Here is a 22,095-nt window from a genome sequence, read left to right on the forward strand (position 1 = left end):
ATTCATTTGTCTATGGGTGAAGGTCACATTCAAGTTCAGTTTGGGGAGATTCATACCCCCCCCCAGGAAATCTCTGGAGGTATAGACACGTATGTCTATACTCAAATGGGGTTACTGTGCTGTGCCCACAGGCTGTAGAGTTCACTGACCCCTTCTTAACCTGAGAAGCCTGTCCTGGGATACCCACTAGCCAGTGCGGAGGAATTTGGAAATAAACTGAACTGTGAGGGCTTCTTGGTGCCTTCAAGGTGGCTCTGAAATGTGCCAGATGTGTTTCATTGCAGGTGTACACATTTGAGATGCAGATCATCAAGGCCAAAGAGAACTACGCAGGAAACTACAGATGTGAGGTCACCTATAAGGATAAGTTTGACAGCTGCTCATTTGATCTTGAAGTACATGGTAAGAGAGCTTTCTTGTCTGGGTAAATATTTGGGGTCTAGTGTAAAGGTGGAAGAGAAGATGATCCTTGAATACGGTGACATTTTTAAAAATAACATTTCAAGACTGCATGTTCCTGATTATAATAGTCTCAACAAACTTGCTGTTTTCAGTTGAGATGATTGGAAAAACAGGATTTAGGGATTTTGTTGTTAAATATCTGTTGTTTGAGGTATTTCAACCTCCTGAATAAGGGTTATTACTGAATCTATCTTCTTCATCTGTTACCATTTATGTCTGGGGATAAGACAATGGGCGACATCAGATACCCAGGTGGAAGGGAAGATTTCTCCTATGAGTACCAATGCCGAGTATGAAAGTACTCTCTTTGTAGAGTCTGTGAACTCCCCAGGGAGAATTTAAAAAGAAAAAAAGCTAAATACATCCATATTGGGGGGCAGAGTAAATGGGTAGGACACTTGCCTTGCACATGGCTGGCCCAGGTTTGATCCCTGGCGCCCCATATGGTCCCCTGAGCCCTGCTAGGAGTAATCCCTGAACATAGCCAGGAGTAAGTCTTGAGCACTTCTGGGTGTGATCCAAAAGCCAAAAAATAAAAAAATCAAAAGGAAAGAGAGTAAAATGTAATTGGAGGTGTGTATCTGGAGTGGAAAAAAGAAAACCCACTTCTATCTATCAGTATGCAAAAAGAAAGTTCACTTGGCAGTAAGATCAGAGACTTTAGACAAAGCCTAAGTGTAATCTAGCTACAAGACAAAGTATTTCAAGCCGAGTAGTGTAGCATCTAGATATACAAAGTGATACCACTAGCTCTAGGCTACTTGTTTTACATGTAGAAACTACGAACTCTAAGCTACTTGTTTTAAAGACATTAAGAGTAATGTCTTTAGCCATGAGTCAACCTGGACCCCTTCTGGAGCTGGGTAATCAGGAAAAATGAAAAATCCAGGAACCAGATGCTATACAGTTTGAATGTTTTTTGTGAAGGAGATCCGGCACATATGACTTGCCTAAATAAGGGGAAGACAAATATTTAAGCATTCTGGTATAAAAGATGGAAATAAGAGGAGGTGAATTTTACCCTAACTGCAGTGTGAAATCTTTAACAAAAACTCTGAGAATGGCCTGGGAAAGTTGGGAAGTTCCCATTCTGAGTCTTCAAATAGAAGAAACTCATGGGTCGAGGTGTGGTTGAGATTCCCAGATCAAATGAAAATCTGGTTATGAGCCCTGTATCTTTGCCCTTTCCAGAATCTCTGAGAATCACCTGAAGGACTCTTCCAATGAAGGATTATGAATTTCTAGATGTCTATTTCTCATCTTATGACTCTCCTATAGGGAGATCAAGAGCAGATATTATTTAAGTTCCTTGGGTGATTATCAGGGGCAGAAATATTGAATAATGACTAGGCAAGATCACTTTTAAGGACCCCCTTAGGGAGGGTAAGCTAAAGGTTCTCACAGGAGGTGCAACCTCATCATTCAAGGAGAACTGCCATCCCTCTTCCCATGATATTTTTTCCATTGGAACAATCCCCACAACCTGGAAAGGAACACAACATAGACTACTTTCTCTGCTTCCCTTCCTCCATTCCTTCCTCCTTTCCTCTCTCCCTCTCTCTCTCTTTCCCTCTCTTCCTCTTTCCCTCTCTCCCTCCCCCTTCTCTCTCTCTCTTCTCTCTCTCTCTGTCTCTCTCTTGCTTATTTTTGGCCCATACCTGGCTATCCTGGCTATGCTCAGGGGTTACTCCTGGCTCTTCACTCAGAGATCACTCCTGCTAGTGCTTTTGGGAGACCATATGTGATACCAGGGATTGAACCCACATCAGCTGCATCCAAGTCAAGCACCTTACCTGCTGTTTTATCTCTCCAGCCCCAAGCCTGACTTCTTAATTAATATTTATTTTGTCATTTTTTCCACTTGCCAAGAACCTACTGGAACTACACCAAACATTGACATCAGATCTGCTTTCAAGAGAAGGTAACTTAAAAGGGGAATCTAGGTAGCTTTGGAATAATAGGGAAGGGGAGGGTTTTGAAAACTCACTTTTCTTCCTTCACATTGCACATTCCCAAGAACAATTCTTTACTATGGTGATACATAATATGTACTCAACAATTAATGTTCTAGAAAGGCCATGGATTTCATGTTGAGTAAAATATATTTATTTGTCATTGTTTAGAATATTTTTGTTATAAACGAACTCTCATGCTTGTAGTTTTTATTTATTTATTTATTTATTTATTTATTTATTTTGCTTTTTGGGTCACACCCAGTGAGGCTCAGGGGTTACTCTTGACTTTGCATTCAGGAATCATTCCTGGCAGTGCTCAGGAGACCATATGGGATGCTGGGAATTGAACTCAGGTCAGCCTCATCCAAGGCAAATGCCCTACCCTCTGTGATATTGCTCCAACCCCTCTTGCAGGTTTTATAGATGCTTTTAAAGACATGCTTTCAATTCATTGTTAAGTTACTTCTTTAATTGCATTATTTCCATCAGTCAGGGAAAAAGACATACAAAGATACATAGAGCCTCTGTTATGTAATGTCAAAAAGCTCTTAGTGCTTTCAACTAAGAATTTGCTTATGGAACTATTAAATCATGTACCCAGGAAGCCACAATAAAGTAGCTGCTTACTAAAAGTAGCAGTATTTAAACACTGAATTATCTTAAATGTAAGATCACTGAGTTTGCTGGAATAAAGAATATTGTAGAAAGGGAATATGATATCTATCTGTTAACTTCCAAGACTGAAAAATCAGGCAGTCAAAAAAAATATGAAAAAATTATTAAATCTCTGATAAACAGCCCCTCCACTATTATTTTAGTCTGTATTTAATTCTTCTATAATATAGATATGTTAATGAGAATTCATGATTTATTTAATTCTTCTAAAATCAAAATTATTTAATTCAATAAAAACTATTTTAAAAGCACAATCCCAATAAATATATGCATAAATATATTTGCTGTTACTGATCTGTGAATTACTATATTTAAGAAGTCCTAACTTTCCCATTCCTTCCACCTTCCCTTTAGCCACTGTTCAGCAAAGGCATAGATTATTTATTTATTTATTTATTTATTTATTTATGGCTTCTTGAGTCACACCTGACATTGCTCAGGATTTACTCCTGGCTCTGCACTCAGGAATCACTCCTGGAAGTGCTCGGGGGACCATATGGGGATGCCAAGGATTGAACCCAAGTCTGCCATGTACAAGGCAAATGTCCTACCTGCTGTCCTATTGCTCCAGCCCTCAAAGGTATAGGTTTAAAATGACGCTTTTATGATGTTCAAGTGTATCTTAAGAGAGGGAGATTGGGAACTGGAGCAATAATATAGCAGGTAGGAGACTCCTGAGGGCAGAGCCAGGAGTAACCCCTGAGTATTGCTGGGCATGGCATCAAAACAAAACAAATCAAAGAAAAAGAAGGAAAGAAAGAAAGAAAGAAAGAAAGAAAGAAAGAAAGAAAGAAAGAAAGAAAGAAAGAAAGAAAGAAAGAAAGAAAGAAAGAAAGAAAGAAAGAAAGAAAGAAAGAAAGAAAGAAAGAAAGAAAGAAAGAAAAAGAGGAAGACGGGGATTAGTAATCCTGGGCTTTAAAAGAATAGAAATGTGTGTACTCCAAAGGTCTTCTTCAAAGATCTGCTAGAGAAGAAACATTAAAAACACAACATTTTATTTCAATTCTTATAACTTACATGTTCTGCACACTGTTTTTAAACCCACAGACTCTTTTCTTAGAAACCATAACTAACATTTGTAAAGAGCAGGAAACACAATCTTCATTTAAAAATAAAACATGTAAGTAAGTGTGTAGTGCCATTTCAATGCCAGTTTCCTAGCTTTAATTTAGAGTTTATATGAAATCACGAAGGTGGTTGCATGGCTGATTTAAGATGCATTTCTCTATAGGAAGGCCCTGTTGAAAACTCACAGTCAAAGCCTCATCAATAATTCAAAGACACACAAAAATGGAATAGGTATTATTAACCAAAAAGTTAAAAGTTATAATTATTTTCCTTTAAAATAGAAAGGAATGCATCTTCTAAAAGTTCTGCACCAGCTGTTTTATGTTATGTTGGTATCACATGGTCTGATTCATCTATTGATGGACACAAAGAGGTTACCTTTGAATATAAGCTTTGTTCTTATATGGTTGACATTGGTACACTTCATCCTCCAAGCCAATCTCTGTTGTACGTGTACAGAGATCAGCAAAAGTCCTTTGCTTTTTACACAGGTATGTTTTTATAGTACCCAATTTGCAAAAACAAAGTACTTTGTGTTGCTTGGCTTAAGAGAATTTGTGTTATTTCATTTTTAACACAAATCCAAGCAGCTTTATAATATATGCAATCTACAAGAAATGTGTATTCTGAAATGGTAGAGTAACACAAGCTCATGTTTACTTTTCCACAAGTCATACTGCAAACACTGAAAAATGTCACTTGTGTGAAAAGAAATAGTTTGTGTTGATTTAGTCCACAACTTGTGTGGTAGTAGAAAATTGCATATACGTTAAATGTAGAGTGTTTTGGGGGAATGATTGTTTGTGCCTTGCCATTAAACCCAGATTTGCTTTTCTTTTGTTAACGACAGTGGAGAAGGTCAAGAGGATGCAGGAGAACTTGACTTTAGTGGTCTCCTGAAACGTAGGTGAGAACCTAAGCGTGAGGCGCTGTGACTGGAAATCTTTTAGATACCCATTCAGAAAAGTCAAGTTTAAGTGGATGCTTTTGAAGAATTTTTATCTCCTGAAATGTGTTTTGCTAATAGAACATAACCAAGTCAACTAAAAGAGAGAGACAGTGAAACAACTGCATACTAATCTGTTAAAAGATTTTAGCTGCTGCGTTCAAACTGTTCTTAAATGTTTTATAAGTATTCATCTATATTCTTAGTTTGGGGATGAGGAGACGAAAACTGAGACAGAAGACTTAAATATCTAGAAATCTCTAATATTTTGCATTTCAATCATGCTCCCTATGATGATGGAATAAATAAAGGATCCTTTCTGCCTTTGATATTTGACCACAAAATAACTTCACAATACTGGAATAAATTTCTGAGGATATGCAAATATACTTAGAATGAATCATACTTTAACATAGCATGATGATTTGCTATATTTTATCAAATCTAAGACACTTCATTTTAAGGTATACCTGTATTTTTATAAATTACTTAGTAATAAAATTTGTTCTAAATATTTTATTATGGCACACTGTTAATTATAAGAGATACTCTTATTTCAGAGATGTTTCATATGTCAAAAAATGAGGATTTTGAAAGTGATATATATCATATATAGTAGTGAAACAGAAATAAATATTAGATTATAATTCACAATCTCTTGATTTTTTCTTTCATAAATTTTATTATAGCTATTTAATGTATAAACATCTTACAGTTTTTGTTTATAAATTTGCACATATATAATCAAACACATATATTACATATAAAATATATAGATCTTAATATTTGCTAAAGTGCAGAAGCAACAAAAAATTGACCTTTGCTAGCATTATGTTATGTAGAAAATTTATAAATAAATAGAATAAAATTACAATTCTGAAGATCTATAATCTTGACATCAATTTTTATCATATAACACTGGATGATGGGCGAAAAAGAAACACAGTACGTTCACTTCATGAGGGCCACATGTATATGGGTGGGAAAAGACAGTAATAAAACGTAGACTTGGGTCGAATTATATATCCTTCTGCGACTAAGCTTCTTTTTTTTGCTTTTTGGGTCACACCCGGCAATGCACAGGGGTCATTCCTGGCTCATGCACTCAGGAATTACCCCTGGCGGTGCTCGGGGAACCATATGGGATGCTGAGATTCGAACCCGGGTTGGCCTCGTGCAAGGCAAACGCCCTACCCGCTGTGCTATCACTCCAGCCCCGGCTTCTTATCTATACATGTGGAGAATAAATGTTTCTTTAGAATTACTGTGAAAACTGAGTAATGCTCTCATCCCATTGTTCATAGATTTATTCGAGTGGGCACCAGTAACGTCTACATTGTGAGACTTGTTACTGTTTTTGGCATATCAAATATACCACGGGTAGCTTGTCAGGCTCTCCCATGTGGACGGGATACTCTCGGTAGCTTGCTGGGCTCTCCGAGAGGGACTGAGGAACAAACCCGGGTTGGCCACATGCAAGGCAAATGCCCTACCCGCTGTGCTATTGTTCCAGTCCTTGAAAACTAAGTAGGTATCAAATTAATACTAACTTCCCCCAAGGAAAGATGACATTTTCAAAGAGACAAAGTGCACACACATCAATAAAAAGTAATAAATTATTACACACCATGCTTCTGTGTAAAAGGAAAAAGAAAAGAGGGGTAGAAAAAAGAAGAAATTGTCAGTGGTTGGTGGTACAGCCACATATGGTACCAGTCTACCAGGTGAGAAGTAAGCACTGAGCACAATCATGTACTCCCCAAACAAAAAACAAAACCCAAAAGAACAAATTAGTTGTATCAGTAGTTTGCAGAGTAAATAAAATCATCCAATTGATGGTCAAACTGGCTAAAAAATTATTTTAAAATGACAAGGTGCAAGTATATCTTCAGTTCTCATTTTCTTTACCTCCTCTATGATTTGGATTCATAATTAGGGTTGTTTTTAACCTAAGACTATATTGACTTAGTCTATACTAATCCACCAATGTAACTTTGGAAATTATTGCTTTTTTCTACTAATTTGTGAGTTGCATGTGTTTTCATCATGGTAATGATGCATGTTTACCATGTGTTCAAGAATGTGTGGCAAAATCTCTATCAGAATAAATATTTTGACCAACATCACTATACAACCAAAGAGCTACCTGCTTTGGACAGAGTCAAATCATTTCCGATGAACATTAACTAAACCATAGTAAATCCTTTAGTCTGCTTCTTATTATAGGACTTTGACCTACATATGTACTTAAAGTTTTATTCTACATAAAATTTCTACAACTGGTTTATATCATTCTATGATCAAGTTGTAGGAATTTTTGATGTAGATAAAATTACTATGCGTGTCATATAAGTCCCTTCCAATGCTTAGAAAAGAATCAATGCTGCTTATAAAAATTCAGAATTTTTCTCTCCACTGTGACTTTGCCTTGCAGACAGCGCTTGTGCAGCCACTGTGGTAAGTAAAGATATGTTCTAGATGTGTTGAGGTAGAAGGCCCTGACATCAAATCACAATAAAAAAGGGTGAATACTTTGACTTAAGATTATGTAATCCAGGGAAAAGGAACAAATAAGAGGTCATTGGCATTCTTATAAAAATGTTTGATGAGATTACGGATGTGGGAGAATAAGCTATATTCTGATCTTATAATGAATACCCAGTGGCAAGAATGATTGGTTTCATGACTCTACTATCAGAGCTGACTTGAGAAATCACACTGAAAGTGATGATCTTTATTATTGGCTTCTCTCCCATCCTGTTCACCTCATGATCTTGATATATCTCAGTGTTTGACTTGTGCCTAGCATCAGACCTAAAATGCGTCTGCATGTTAATTCTTAGTTGAATACAAATTATATACCATCTAGTATGGTATACTTTTACAGTTTGGGGACTATATTTAGGTTGTGATATGACAAAATAGAGATAAATACAGTAAATGAGGAAATGCTCACAAATGTATATACATGTACATACATGCACATTTGAAGTGCAGTTTAGCAAGCACTCCCATAAAGATTTTAAAACTGTACCTGACATTTAGACCACATATTTTGCTGAGAGGACACATTATTACTGGCATTTCGATTTCAGCATAACTTTGTAAAGTTTTCAAAAAAAGTTTTCATTTCAGTGGGATGAGTATAATACTTGTGCCTTGAGTTGTGAGAGGCACATTTTCCTAACAGCATCGTTAGTCCTTTCCACCATGGTTACTTAAAGCTGGACCAATGGCCTCTCATTTCCTTCCATTTTTCTGACTTGCCTCATCACCATCCTCCATTGCATTCACTACCCATCTCCAGTGAACAAACAGATGTATAGGACAATGACGATTTGACATTCAGAAGTTACTCATCTTACCCAACTAACATTCCCCAAACTGTGTTAATATTTATGTTCTCCCCTCCCTATTATTGTGATCTAGTGTTTCCTCAAGAACTTTGAAACAGATAAAATTAATGTGACAAGGCAGACATATGTAACACATCATGACTTAACACATAGTATGAATTCTATTTCCACACTGATACATAAAACGTGTTGACCAATTTTCCTGAAAAATCAGACACAAACCAGCATTATCCACAGTAAGTAGTCATGAACATCTTTTAATTGATCCTATATAGTCAACTAAGCACAAATAAAATCAGGGCTATTTAAGCAGTGAAGGGATTTAATTTAAATTATAATTTGCATTTACACTAAGCATCTCAAGAGTGTTTACTCCTGAGGTTGTTTCAAAATAAGAGCAAACAAGTGTACTTAAAATCCTATTTTCATCCACGTATATTCTTAAATGTTCGATTTCTTTAGTCAGTGATAAAAGTTTTGTGTCACAACGTTCAGTAACAAAAAATTGCCTTCTCTTGTGGATTCCTAACACATTTAATTTACAGTTTACTTTTAAAATGTTAGGTTTATACTCTATACTCAAGTTCCAAAAGAGTTAAGACAATAACTTTTAGTAGAGTTAAGATAATATTTTACAGTGAAATATGAGAAAAGTTTTTGAACTCCTTTTTGCCTGTCAATTTCGGGGGGGATTCTTTTAGAAAGAATTTGTAACCCCAAAATTATAAGAAAAACGAAAACAAAAGGCTCTTCATGACCATTTCAAATGGTTTTTTTTTAAATAAAAACAGCAAAAATTGGTAATATACATACTACTGTGGCAGATATACATACTACTTTGTATTTGCAAAATTTAAGGGTTTGAGATGCTATATTTATACTGTCACCGCATAGAGCCACGGTCGTGCACCAATTAAGGTCGATAGAGATTTTTTTTTCTTCTGCTAGGTCAGCTTTTACAATCTTTTATTTCTGAGTTCATTTTTCCAGAAACGACTTCACCTAAACGAATTGTTCGGAAGTCCTTGAAAATCCCACCTTCTAAGTAGCGTTCAAGTTGGAAATAAATCAGGGCGGGACATGGACCTTCAGAGTCTTCCTTGTTCATCTCTCCCCTGTTAAATAAAGCGTCAAATAAAGCGCATTTAACTCGGCAAACGGAAAATGTTTCTAGTAAGCGCACGCATCTGACGTGTAACTAGCTGCACATTTCCCCGAGATTTCAAGCAACGTGGTAGATTTTGCCCCCAGCTTGAAGCACTTAAAACGTTTGCAAGACAGTCATTGACTCTGCACCCAAAAAATCAATGAGTACTGACCTAGCTCTGGCCATCACGGCTCCTTCAGGGTTAGCGCAGCTATTAAACTCGATCATGGTTCTCCCCGGCTAGGGAGGTGAAGCAGCAGGAGGAGGAACCCGAGATAGACGTGTGGGAGCTGCTGAAAAATGCCAACCCCAACGAGTACGAGAAGATCGCCTTCCAGTACGGCATCACCGACCTGCGCGGGATGCTCAAGCGGCTCAAGCGCATGCGCAGGGTGGAAAAGAAGAGCGCAGGTGAGTCAAGTCGGGGGCGTGGCCACGGGAGGGACCTGTGACCGCCCGGAAACCTGCGGAGCTTCCACCCGGTCTGGGCGCAGAAAGGAGGCTTTCTATTGCTCACTTTTGGTTTCTAGTCAGGGTTTTGTCACTGTCTACTGCTTAGGGTTTTTTGTGTTTTTTGTCTTTTTCTTTTTCTCTGTCTTGCATCTCCCCATCCAGTTGTTGGAGGATTCGGAAACTTTACATTGCCCTCTAGAGATGCCACATTAAATACATGCTCTCGCCGGCACTGGGAATTTTGGGAATTTCCCTGGCCTCGACTTATCCCTCAATTTATTTATTTATTTATTTATTTATTTATTTATTGTGTCACCGTGAGATAGTGCATTACAGAATTGTTCATGATTGTGTTTCAGCCATACAATGTTACAACATCCATCCTTTCACCAGTGTAATTTGCCATCATCAGTGTCCCCAGTTTCCCTCCCACCCCTTCAAGCCACCCTTCCATCTCAACCTGGAAGGAGATTTCCATTGCCTGGAGATGTTTCTTTGTCCTACTATCAGGTTCCCCCCACCCCTTTACGTTTGATGGAACGTGGAAGATGCCCCACACTCTAAAGCATCTGTCAAAGAAGTATTAGGTAAAACCTCTACTGTGGCTTCCTGGGTGAAATACACACCACTTATTGTGGTTTAAAATACCTTTTTAATTTTTTTTAAGTTTTTATTTTATTGAATCACCGTGAAAAAAAAATACAAAACTTTCAGGTTTAAGTCTCAGTCATATATCGATTAAACCTCCATCCCTTCACCAGTGCACATGTTCCACCACCGAGAACCCCAATATACCCCCCTCCCACCCCCCCCACCTAAGTAGCTAATAATCTTCACTTTATTCTCTCTATACTTTGGATACATTCAATATTTCAATAGAGAACTCACTATTATTGTTTGGAATTTCCCCCCAACAATCAGGCCTGCTGAAAAGGCATCATTTAATAATTTCTTTTCATTGCTGAGAATGAAGACTCTATGAGCTCTTCATTTTGGATTTCTGATATTTTAGCTCCGTTCACAGTCTAGATTATAAAATATACCTTTTTATAAAAAAAATATTGACACGGTAAAACTTGACACAAGACAGCTTAAACCGATCATTTGCTCACCCGAGTTTCCTATACTGACCATTGTGAGCAGTTTCAGAGACTATTCAGATAGAATTTAAAGAACCTCATCACTGCTTTCTACAAATCTGGTTTTTATTTCTAAACCTCCCTGTAAACTGAGTAAGGAACTACGGAAGTGTTTTTGCTCATTTGATTGGTTGATTGGTTGACATGATTCAGTCATTTCCCCACTCTTAGAATTTCTGGGGTTTTAATTTTGAGAACTGTCTGGGGTACAGAGACACCCCGCTGAGGTGCAGGCCTGGCTGGCATTGCCTTTCCCCTCATATTCGGCTGTCTTATTTTTCCATTTAGCTCTAAATTTATTTTTGGAGATGTGTAACAGATCATCTTTCTGAGTAAGTGTTCATGTTTCAAATATGAGATGAGCTTTTTAAAGCAATATTAAATGTGATGGAAATACAACCATGAGAACTTCTTGAGTTATTTTACACTAATATGTATTTTCCAAACTAAATGAGAATTATTGTCTTTACAATTAGGAAGACAATAGGGGAAATTTTAAGAAAACAGTGCATCTGTTTAGGATCTTATGACAATAATAGAAAGCTTGTGTTATCTTAAATATTTTGGAATCTTGAATACATATATACATTATATATAATGTTTTTTAAACTATGCCACTATTTATAAATTTCAACAGCACAGAAACTTGATAAGCCCGTTACTTCAATTAATCAAAGACATCTCATTTAATCTTAAGTATTATTGAGTCTGGCTGGAGTGATAGTACAGCAAGTTGGCCACTTGCCTTGCAAGCAATGACCCAGGTTCGATCCCCAGCATCTCATATGGTTCCCTGAGCACCACTGGGAGTGATTCCTGAGTGCAGAGCCAGGAGTAACTTCTGAGCATTGCCAGGTGTAGTCCCAAAAACAACCAAAAAATATTGGATCATCTCATGAATTCTATGATTTTAAAACACCCTCATATAGAAAAGACTCAGAAATGCCAGTGATATTGTGAGTACCCATGCTAGTGGTACTGTGGTTTTCATGCTATGGTTTTCAAGTTCAAGTTTATTTGTATAAAGAAATAGGGCAATCATTTAAAAAGCATCTTCAATAATTATTTTCTTACACTTCTTCCCAAATGGATCCAATGCTTTTCTTTTTTCTTTTCTTTTTTTTGGGGGGGGTCATACCTGGCTATGCTCAGGGGTTACTCCTGGCTCTCCACGCAGGAATTACTCCTGGCGGCGCTCGGGGGACTATATGGGATGCTGAAAATTGAACCCGAGTCAGCCGCTACCTGGTGTCCTATTATTCCAGCCCTTACAATGCTTTTCTTAACATTTTAAGCCATCTCATTATTTAACAGAATTAACAGAATCCATTTGATCCTAGTCAATGTATTCTAATATATAAAAGATAACTGAAAGATTCGTAGTTTTTTTTCTGCCTCTCAATTACTTATTTTTGTTTGGGTTCTTATATATATTTAAGTTTATTACATCTGTACATATGAACTACATACATACTAATGTAGTTTCACATCTTCTCTCAACCAGCTTTTTCAAAAATCCTTGATCCTGCGTACCAGATTGACAAAGGAGGCAAAGTTAGGTTTGTTGTGGAACTGGAAGATCCAAAGCTGGAGGTGAAATGGTTTAAAAATGGCCAAGAAATTCGACCCAGTACAAAGTAAGTAGCTTTCATAAATAATCAGTGTACATATAAATAACTAGTACTTTGATTTAGTTACCTGGGAATAAAAAACATTTCATAATAGTACTTTTGTAAGGCAAAAAAATATATGGTGGGAAATCAAAACTTGAAGCCAATTTTTATGTATGTTGAAACCATTGATTATTGTGTTGTAGGGGCCAGAATGATAGTACAGCCCAAAGGGCATTTGCCTTGCATGCAGCCAATCTGGGTCGATCACTGGCACCTGATAAGTTTCCCTGAGCACCACCAGGAATAATTCTGAGCACAGAGTCAAAAATAACTCTTGAGCATCACTGGATATGGTCCCAAAAAAGTCAAAAACAAACAAAAGACTATTGTGCTATAAATAAAAACTTGTTTTAAGTCCATACAGATGAGTTTAAGTGATTCCTAGTTTGTGTTTAATTCCTAATTCCTATTCTTCCAATTTTTAAAAACAAAAAATTTAAATTTTAGATTTTTTTTGTTATACTAACTGAAACCATCCCTTCTAACTGGGTAACTTTCTATTTTTCCTCAAAGGCATCTAAAATGCCTGTGTTTTAATATTTCTTAACCTTCTCCCAGATGAAAGAGACAGCAGAACCCCTGATGAGTGATGGTATCTCTTTGTTGTGGAACTATTTTACAGAGATCCTTCTCAGTCTGAGAGATTTTCAGTCCCAGTATATGTAAAATTTTTATTTATAGTTTTAAAACTTAAAGCACCTTGATGTACTATAGTACTATCCTGTCAATAATAGGGTTTCATGCATATAATATTCAAGTATCATGTCTTCCACTTCCCTTCACCATTGTCTCAGGTCTAATTTTTTTAAAAAATTATTTTTACTATTAATTTAAAAATGTTTAATTTAATTTTATTTTTATAAAGTAGTTCACAATATTTGATTACATTTAATATTCGAACACCAATCCCACCACCATTATACCTTCCCACCAAGGGACCCAGCCCCAGCAGCCGAAAACCTGCAGAACTCAACTGCCTCCATGCTCACTACCACTCTCCACATGCTAGGGCCGAGCCTCCCCCATGAGTAAACCTATCCCTGGACTGAGCAACATCTCATACCTCACACCACTCATACTCCAAGAGTAGCACACCACATTTGATGTAGAAGGTAACCAGTCTTACAGAGAAATGTTTTTACAGATATGTATAACCTAATATATACATACATATATATTATATATGCACACAAGACTCAACCCTTAACAACACATTAAGTAATCTCTTGTTGAAGGGCTTAGTGGCCCCTGGGTGAAATACAACAATCTTCATCTTCACACACTCTCTTCTAAGGAAAGTTTTGGAACATTTTCTGCGGTTTATTCATAAAAAACAATGCAAAATAAGTTATTTCAGTTCTGCTTGGGGCAGGGATTGGGGTTCAGGATGGAAACATCCAAAATAAGGTCTAATCTACTTTTTTAAGTTGCCAGGAGCCACCACATATTTATAAAAGGCTTTAATCTGAAAATATGTCACTTCTGCAATTCAACAAGATGATTTCTGATTTCTTACTCTGATAAGACCCATAGAGTGTATTTGTGATGTTTACTTCTGGTTGAAAAAAATCTTACAAAAAAAATCTAAATATATAAAATAATAATTTTATTTGATTCTGTAGAAAATGTTGTTTATTGTCTTGTTCTTAAAATCTTTCATTTGAGGATTTTCCATATAGGAAGTTACTTCTCTAGTCTGCTAGTACACCTTAGTATATTGACCCATTCATAATCCAGGCAACAGATACTTAATTGTGTGATCTTGGCATTTAGTTTTATATTTTCAAGTGCATACTTCTTTCTTGGTGGATGGAAATTATAATATGAAAATGCCAGCTATTAAACCCATTTTTAAGAATATTATATTCTGTAGAATTAATGCCTGTGTTAGTAATTAAGTTGACATTACTGCTTAAATCGCATAATCATTTCTCCATCCAACAAAATCTGAACCAGGCAAGGAGTGGAATCAATGAATAAGATCAAGTTTCTCTCCACCTATAAAATACATAAATGGGACATTGTTTTAAGTGTATAAAATTTTAAACATTTATACTTCAGTCAACCCTATTTCCAGCAATTAGCTAAATATTTAAAGAGCAAATATGTATGAACCGATTTATCTTTTGGAAAAGGATCTTAAATAAAAGGAAGTAACAGAAATTAGCACTGTAGCACTCTCGTTCCATTGTTCATCAATTTGCTCAAGCAGGCACCAGTAACGTCTCTATTGTGAGACTTCTTGTTACGGTTTTCGCATATCAAATGCGCCATGGGTAGCTTGCCAGGCTCTGCCATGTGGACGGGATACTCTCGGTAGCTTGGTGGACTGTCTGAGAGGGACAGAGGAATCAAACCCAGGTCGTCACGTGCAAGGCAAACACCCTACCCATTGTGCTATCACTCCAGTCCAGCAGAAATTAAGTGTATGGTTAAGTGTATATAAATATGCACATGTATTACCTCATTTAATTAAGCATTGTTTTCCTGTTTGAAAGTGAATAAACTATAGTATATATTACATAAGTGGTGGATCGAAGTGATATCCTGATAGTCAAGCATTACCAAACTCTAAGCCAAATTTGTGTGCAATAAAGAATGAAATCGAGTTCATGGACTCTGTTTATCTTGTTCCTTTCTGAAACAGGTACATATTTGAACATAAAGGAAACCAAAGAATTATGTTTATCAATAACTGTCAGCTGACAGATGATTCGGAGTATTATGTGACAGCGGGTGATGAGAAGTGTTCCACCGAGCTCTTTGTGAGAGGTAAGGTAACATCTTTTACTGTAGTCACCAGGGGACGCTGCCCTTCTCTTCAGGGTGAGAGAATCCCAGTGAAAGGGACAAGGTGGGCTCTTGAGCCCCTGAGCACAGGCACCTTACGATGGTTTACCCTGGGTGTTAGCTCAACCCTCCTTTCAAGCTCCATACTCAGGCAGTCACTGTAATTAATTCTAACTAATCTTTAGAGGTTTGTTTTTTTGTTTTTGGGGGATTTTTTTGCTTTTCTTTTTTTTGGTCACACCCAGCACTGTACAGAGGCTACTCCTGGCTCATGCACTCAGGAATTACCCCTGGCAGTGCTCAGGGGACCATATGGAATGCTGGGAATCAAACTTGGGTTGGCTGAGTGCAAGACAAATGCCCTACCCACTGTGCTTTTGCTCTAGCCCCTCGTTAGAGTTTTTTAAACCCAGAAAAGTGGATGAAAAGAAGGGGAAAGTTATAAATAAAAATACCTCTTAGATAAGACTCAAGCAAGCAGATTTTGCAATCTAATTTTTTGAGTTTTTTGTTTTGTTTTGTTTTGGTTGTTATTTTTGTGTCACACCCAGTGGTGCTCAGGGCTTACTTCTGCCTCTGTGCTCAGGGAACACTCCTCGAAAACTTGAGGGACCATACGAGGTGCTAAAGATCAAACTCAGGTCGGGTGGGTGCAAAGGCGAATACCTTACCTACTGTCCTATCTCTCTGGCCTCTGCAATATAACTTTCGTAGTTACAATTTCTGAATCCAACAAAGTCTTTTGGATGACCCTCCTTTCACAGACCCTGTGGACCACAAATAGGTTTCTCTAGAAACCAACTTCATTAGTCAGCAGGTACCGAGAGTGCTCAAGACCATCATTTGCTCAGAGACCGAGCATGTTGAATGGTATCAGTGAAGCTGTGCCCTTATTTTCTTTATGAGGCCCTTAGATTACAGCTTGTAATTTCTGTAATTCCCCCTAAACTAGAAACAAGGTCTGCCATGCAACAGTTTCTTCACCAGAAATGTCTACCACTTGTTTGCCAAAGAATAATAGACACTTGTTTTATTTGCTCTCTAGAACAGTAATTTTCTTACATGGAGTATTATGAGAACATTTAGAAAACATACCCAGAACTGCTAAATTTTTGCCACCCAATGGCATCAAATAACCCCTGTTCCCGATCCCTTATATCAGCCACGTGTTTTTTATAAAAAATAATCTTTCCTCTCATTGATTTTTCTTCTGTGTACAAATCCAGGGTTTTGAAGCAGATTTTGCTCATTTTACCATTCTGATTATTTCTTTTTTTATATATTAGAGCCTCCAATTATGGTGACCAAACAGCTGGAAGATTTAAATGCTTACTGTGGGGAGAGAGTGGAATTAGAATGTGAGGTATCTGAAGATGATGCCAATGTCAAATGGTAAATAGTTTTCCTGAGGTCAGCCAATTATAATCAATTTTCTATATACATTAAGTGTTTAGAGAACAGAAAATGGTTTTTGTATATACGAAAAGGATCTCACTGTTAACTTCTTTTAGTAGAATTGATAAACTTCTCTTAAGATATTGAGGGTATTTTACACCTCTGAAATTAGAAAATATCAGAAATCTGAATTAGTGAAGAAGTAGGGAGGTAGATACTAATACCTCAATAACTCTAGTTTACCCAGTTCTGTTTAACTATAAAGCTTATGGTGGTTCTCATTATGCCACATTGGAAACTTAGGTAAAAAAAATACTTATTTTTTTCATTTAGGTCCTAATTTAATTTTATTGTTTTAGGACACAAGGAAAATATTTTAGGCAGAATCACTCATTATATATTTTTTAAAGGTTTACTTTTTGTAGGGTGCTGGGTGATTTTTCTTTTCCAGTTTCCATGTGAATAACCAAAAATTTAAAACTATAAAATACAAAATCTTAAAATGGAATGCTTTGTTGACAAGTACAGTAAATTACACATGAGAAATTTCTTGTAATCTGTATAGAAAAAATTGGTAAAAAGAATTTGGGGCTATCATTAAAATATTGTATGTTTTTAAAGGGGGAAAGGTTCTTGTGAAGAGAAAGTTAGAAGGATATAAACAAACATTGAGTGATCTCATTTGTTTGTGGAATGTAAGTTCAAAACAAGGCAACAGTCAAAGCCAACAAAAAGAAATGGGTGGACGCTGCCATACATATGTTAGGAAAGAGGGATGGGGGAAGACTGAAGAGAAAGAGAGTCCAAGGGTTTATGGTGAGGAATATTAGCTCTTGGCTAGTAGGCACAGTGTGGTGTGGTAACATACATATACAAGAAGTAGGAAACCATGTCCTTAAAACATACACAGTCTATACAACAAACCAATGTTATATCAATAAAAAATTGTCATGCAACACTATTTTTACTAGAATTCACCAAAAGATAATAGCCAGTCTTAGCTTCTTGATACGATAGATCTCCAGTTGGAAGAGGGGAGTTATAGTTCAATATAGTCTCCAGGCAATGTTTGTTAAACCACTAATTTAGTAGCAGTGATACTTTAATTCCATAAATAGCTAATAATCTCAGCAAGACACTGAAATACAGCAACAAAAAAAAAACAAGAGGAAAGGGGGAAAATGAGGAGGATGGTCCAACTCCTGGTCTTCTAGAGATGCTCTTCCACAAATCTTGTTTTGTTGTTTCTTTCTTTAAACTCAGGTTCAAGAATGGTGAAGAGATTTTCCCTGGTCCACAATCAAGATACAAGGTTAGAGTGGAGGGCAAAAAGCACTTTTTGGTCATTGAAGGAGCCACAAAGGCTGACACAGCAGAATATTCTGTAATGACAACAGGAGGACAATCATCTGCTAAACTCAGTGTTGACTGTAAGTGAAACTCCCTAGGATGCCTTCAAGTTGGCTTATAAGTAATGGTGTTTTTGTTCATTCAATTTTAGAAAAGCATTGATCTATTTTATTTCTACTTGTAGTAGAAATTTTTTATGTAATATTTTTATGTAACCAAGAATAGCTGGTAGATTGAAAGGGGCATTTGTACCGATTGATATGCACACATTTTGTGTATAAGTCCTTACCTTAGTTCTGCCTCCCTGACTCAGTTCAGCTGGGCAAAGTTTTCTGGATTTACCTAACCTTTCTCCTGAATGAAACCAGATGTTATTAAGCAGTAAGTGTGTGTTATGCTCTAGTTTCTCTAAAGCAGCAATTGCATTGGAACAAGTTCTCATTTTCAAAGTAAGCAAGCAGACTCATTGTGAACTGACACCTCCTAACCTGTTTGGGGGTGGTACTGAAAGCCATCTATTATTTTCATAGTGAGACCTCTAAAGATATTGACGCCTTTAACTGATCAGACAGTAAATCTTGGAAAAGAAGTCTGCTTAAAATGTGAAATCTCTGAAACTATCCCCGGAAAATGGACTAAAAATGGCCTACCTGTTCAGGAGAGTGAACGTGTAAAGGTTGTTCACAAGGGCAGGTAAGCAAGTTAGGTGATAGGTAATATGTAAAATGGTTCCTCCTTTCTCTACTTGATTTACTACCTATGTGGTAAGCACTCATAGGAACAGAATCTGTTTCTGGTTATTTGCTTCCACAGAACAAGAATATGTCACTTTTCTGTTGTATCTTCAAAGTGTGATTGTGTATCTGCATCTCCCACTCTGGTGCTTTGTCTATTCAAACCCCTTTGACTGATTCTTTCCATCTCCCCATGAGGTGAGAGGAAAGATACAGTTGAAAAGCTGATAGAAATGTGTTATCTGTTCTGAATTAACACATTTTACATGATCTTTCTATAATTTGGAATCCTAGATTCTCACAAAAACTTAAGGCAAGGATTTTTAACCATTGAACGGTGAAACCTTATTTTTATCATGAATAAGTTTAAAGTAGCTCCATATACCCACTTGAATTACAAGCCAATCTGTGTGATAAAAATGCCTTTCTTCATGGAAAGGACCCCTAGTGTCCACCAGATATTTACTGGTTCAGAACCCCAAGAATGTTAAGGACTTACTTTGGGGTTTAATATATAAAATCAAAATCAAGATAAGGGTATTTCCTTGTATGTAGCTGACCCTATTTAGATTCTTGGCATCTTATCTGGTTCCCTAAATACCACTGAGAATGACTCCCAAGACCAGAGTGAGGAGTAGCCTCTGAGCACTGTAGGGTGTGACACCTAAACAAAAATATTTTTTAATATATTGGGAGGAACAGAAAAGAGGGGGCCTCTTTTCAGAGTGGTGTTCCCAGCAGTGCTTGGGGACCATTGTTCAAACAAGGCCACCAACATGCATTCAGCCCTGTAACTTATCTCCCTGGCCCAAGAAGATGAAATGCTTTGTTTTAGTCTTTGAGTTAGGAGGTGACAAAAGGAAAAACTGGCTCTTGTGCATAGCACATAGGTCATATTTGCAGATAGTTTAAGTAAACCAAATAAATTATTAATGTCACTGTCACTGTCACTGTTGTCCTGCTGTTCATTGATTTGCTCAAGCAGACAACAGTAATGTTTCCATTGTAAGACTTGTTACTGTTTTTGGCATATCGAATATGCCACGGGTAGCTTGCCAGGCTCTGTCATGTGGGTGGGATACTCTTGGTAGCTTGCCAGGCTCTCTGAGAGGGACGGAGGAATTGAACTAGGTCAGCTGTGTGCAAGGCACTCCCTAGACATTGTACTATCGCTCCAGTCCAATCATTAATGTGGATTAATAAAATCAGGTTCGCATCCATGTTCTCTATTTCTTCTCTATTTCTCCCTCTCTCTCTTTCTCTCTCTCTCTCTCTAACTGTTTCTCCAGCATGCACTAAAAAAATTAGATAAAGGCCAAGTGTGTCTCTTATTTGGGGGTCATAGATAATTAAAATCTTTTCAAAATCATAGATGGATTCTTTTCTTGTTTCCTTAGAATTCACAAATTAGTGATAGCCAATGCACTTATGGAAGATGAAGGTGAATATATATTTTCACCAGACGCTTACACTGAAACTTTGTCTGCCAAAGTTCATGTTATTGGTGAGTTGCTATTCTTTTTATATTCTTTTTTAATATTTGTGTTCATTTTAGTTTGGTAGGCCATGCTATTGTTAACTTCTTCAAAACTGTCATTAAATAAAATATTTACATACCTATAAATGTGTGAGCCTCATGGTCAGGCATATGTGCAATCCTCACCCCACTGTCATCGCAACTAAACACATCAACAACTCCAGAGGGAAGGGGAGATGGAGAAGGAAGAAAAGACGAAATGGCGTTAGTCACTAACCATCACCACTGGGTTTCAGGATTTGTTATAGAGAGGGTTTTCAAGGTGGCAGGCACCAACTTCATTTACCTCTCTTCTATTAATTACTGTTAACATGAGTTCTAGATAAGCATTAGTTTCATAAGCCCATGATCACAACTTGCTGATAACAAAGGCAATGCTGGGTATTCCAGATCCTCCTAAGATCATCCTGGACGGTCTCGATGCTGACAACACCGTGACAGTAATTGCAGGAAACAAGCTTCGCCTTGAGATTCCTGTCACTGGAGAACCACCTCCCAAAGCCATCTGGAGCCGAGCAGATAAGGTTTGTTCTACACACATACATGTATACATATACCTCCCTCCACCTCATTGTCCACTTACTTCCTGCTCTCCGTTAGTCAGATGAAAGAAGACAAGTCAATGGGAGATAGTACAGATACAATTCCTTTGAGATAGAAAGATTCTGAAGTTCAGGCACATGGAATAAGCATTCATACTTTTTTCATATTTCTTATTTACCTACTATGTCACCTGGTATAGATATAAACATGTCTATGTATAGTGGGTGAAGATCTGGGATTCCTGAAACATGTTCAGGGGATTCAAGAATAGTACACAGTGAATTATTATATAAATAAATGAACCATAAATTACTTGGGATAGCACAATTGATAATTTTTTAACATCCAGAACCCCAGGAAGAATTCAGTAACATCTTAAAACGCCTTCCTGAGGTCTAGAGCAAGCATAAGGTTAAGAGTTCAACCCTCAGTACAGTCATATGTGCCAGGAGCTGTCCTGGGTGACTTATTAGATCATCAGTGCCAGATGCAATTTCTGGCTGCACCACAGCCAGGTGCGTTTGGGAAATACACTGGATAAAAGAAATTGCCTTAAATAGACCATTAGTAGAAATGGTGAGTGTGTGTGTTTGGTGAAGATGGAGGAGAGGTGCTCTAGGGTCCTATTACTTCCTGAATCTCTTCCCAGTTCTTCTAAAATAAAAACACCCTCATACTTTATGAAAACTACATAATATGCAATAACTTATGGATAATGTAAGCAGAGAGATGGAAATCCTAAAAAATATCTAAGTGAAGGTCTAGAAATAAAAAAAACTCATTAACAAAAGGTCAGAAAGATAGTACAGATTGCCCGTCCTTCTCTCCCGAAAAGGAGCATAACATGACACTTGCCCTAGCCATGCCACCGG

General features: G+C 37.2%; 1 protein-coding gene across 1 annotated transcript in view; it reads left to right on the forward strand.

Moving 5' to 3' along the window:
* The window catches only part of MYBPC1 (myosin binding protein C1), a 90,719-nt gene that overhangs the window by 37,642 nt on the left and 30,982 nt on the right, over positions 1–22,095 (forward strand). Inside the window, exons 6-16 of the mRNA XM_055118223.1 lie at positions 285–402; positions 2,332–2,383; positions 5,011–5,067; positions 9,854–10,020; positions 12,706–12,838; positions 15,522–15,646; positions 16,951–17,056; positions 18,323–18,489; positions 18,940–19,102; positions 20,541–20,647; positions 21,071–21,204. Coding sequence (XP_054974198.1) covers positions 285–402; positions 2,332–2,383; positions 5,011–5,067; positions 9,854–10,020; positions 12,706–12,838; positions 15,522–15,646; positions 16,951–17,056; positions 18,323–18,489; positions 18,940–19,102; positions 20,541–20,647; positions 21,071–21,204 — 1,329 coding nt within the window. The remainder of the gene's footprint in view (positions 1–284; positions 403–2,331; positions 2,384–5,010; positions 5,068–9,853; positions 10,021–12,705; positions 12,839–15,521; positions 15,647–16,950; positions 17,057–18,322; positions 18,490–18,939; positions 19,103–20,540; positions 20,648–21,070; positions 21,205–22,095) is intronic.

This window comes from Sorex araneus, chromosome 10, assembly GCF_027595985.1.
Source record: "Sorex araneus isolate mSorAra2 chromosome 10, mSorAra2.pri, whole genome shotgun sequence".
NCBI lineage: Eukaryota > Metazoa > Chordata > Mammalia > Eulipotyphla > Soricidae > Sorex > Sorex araneus.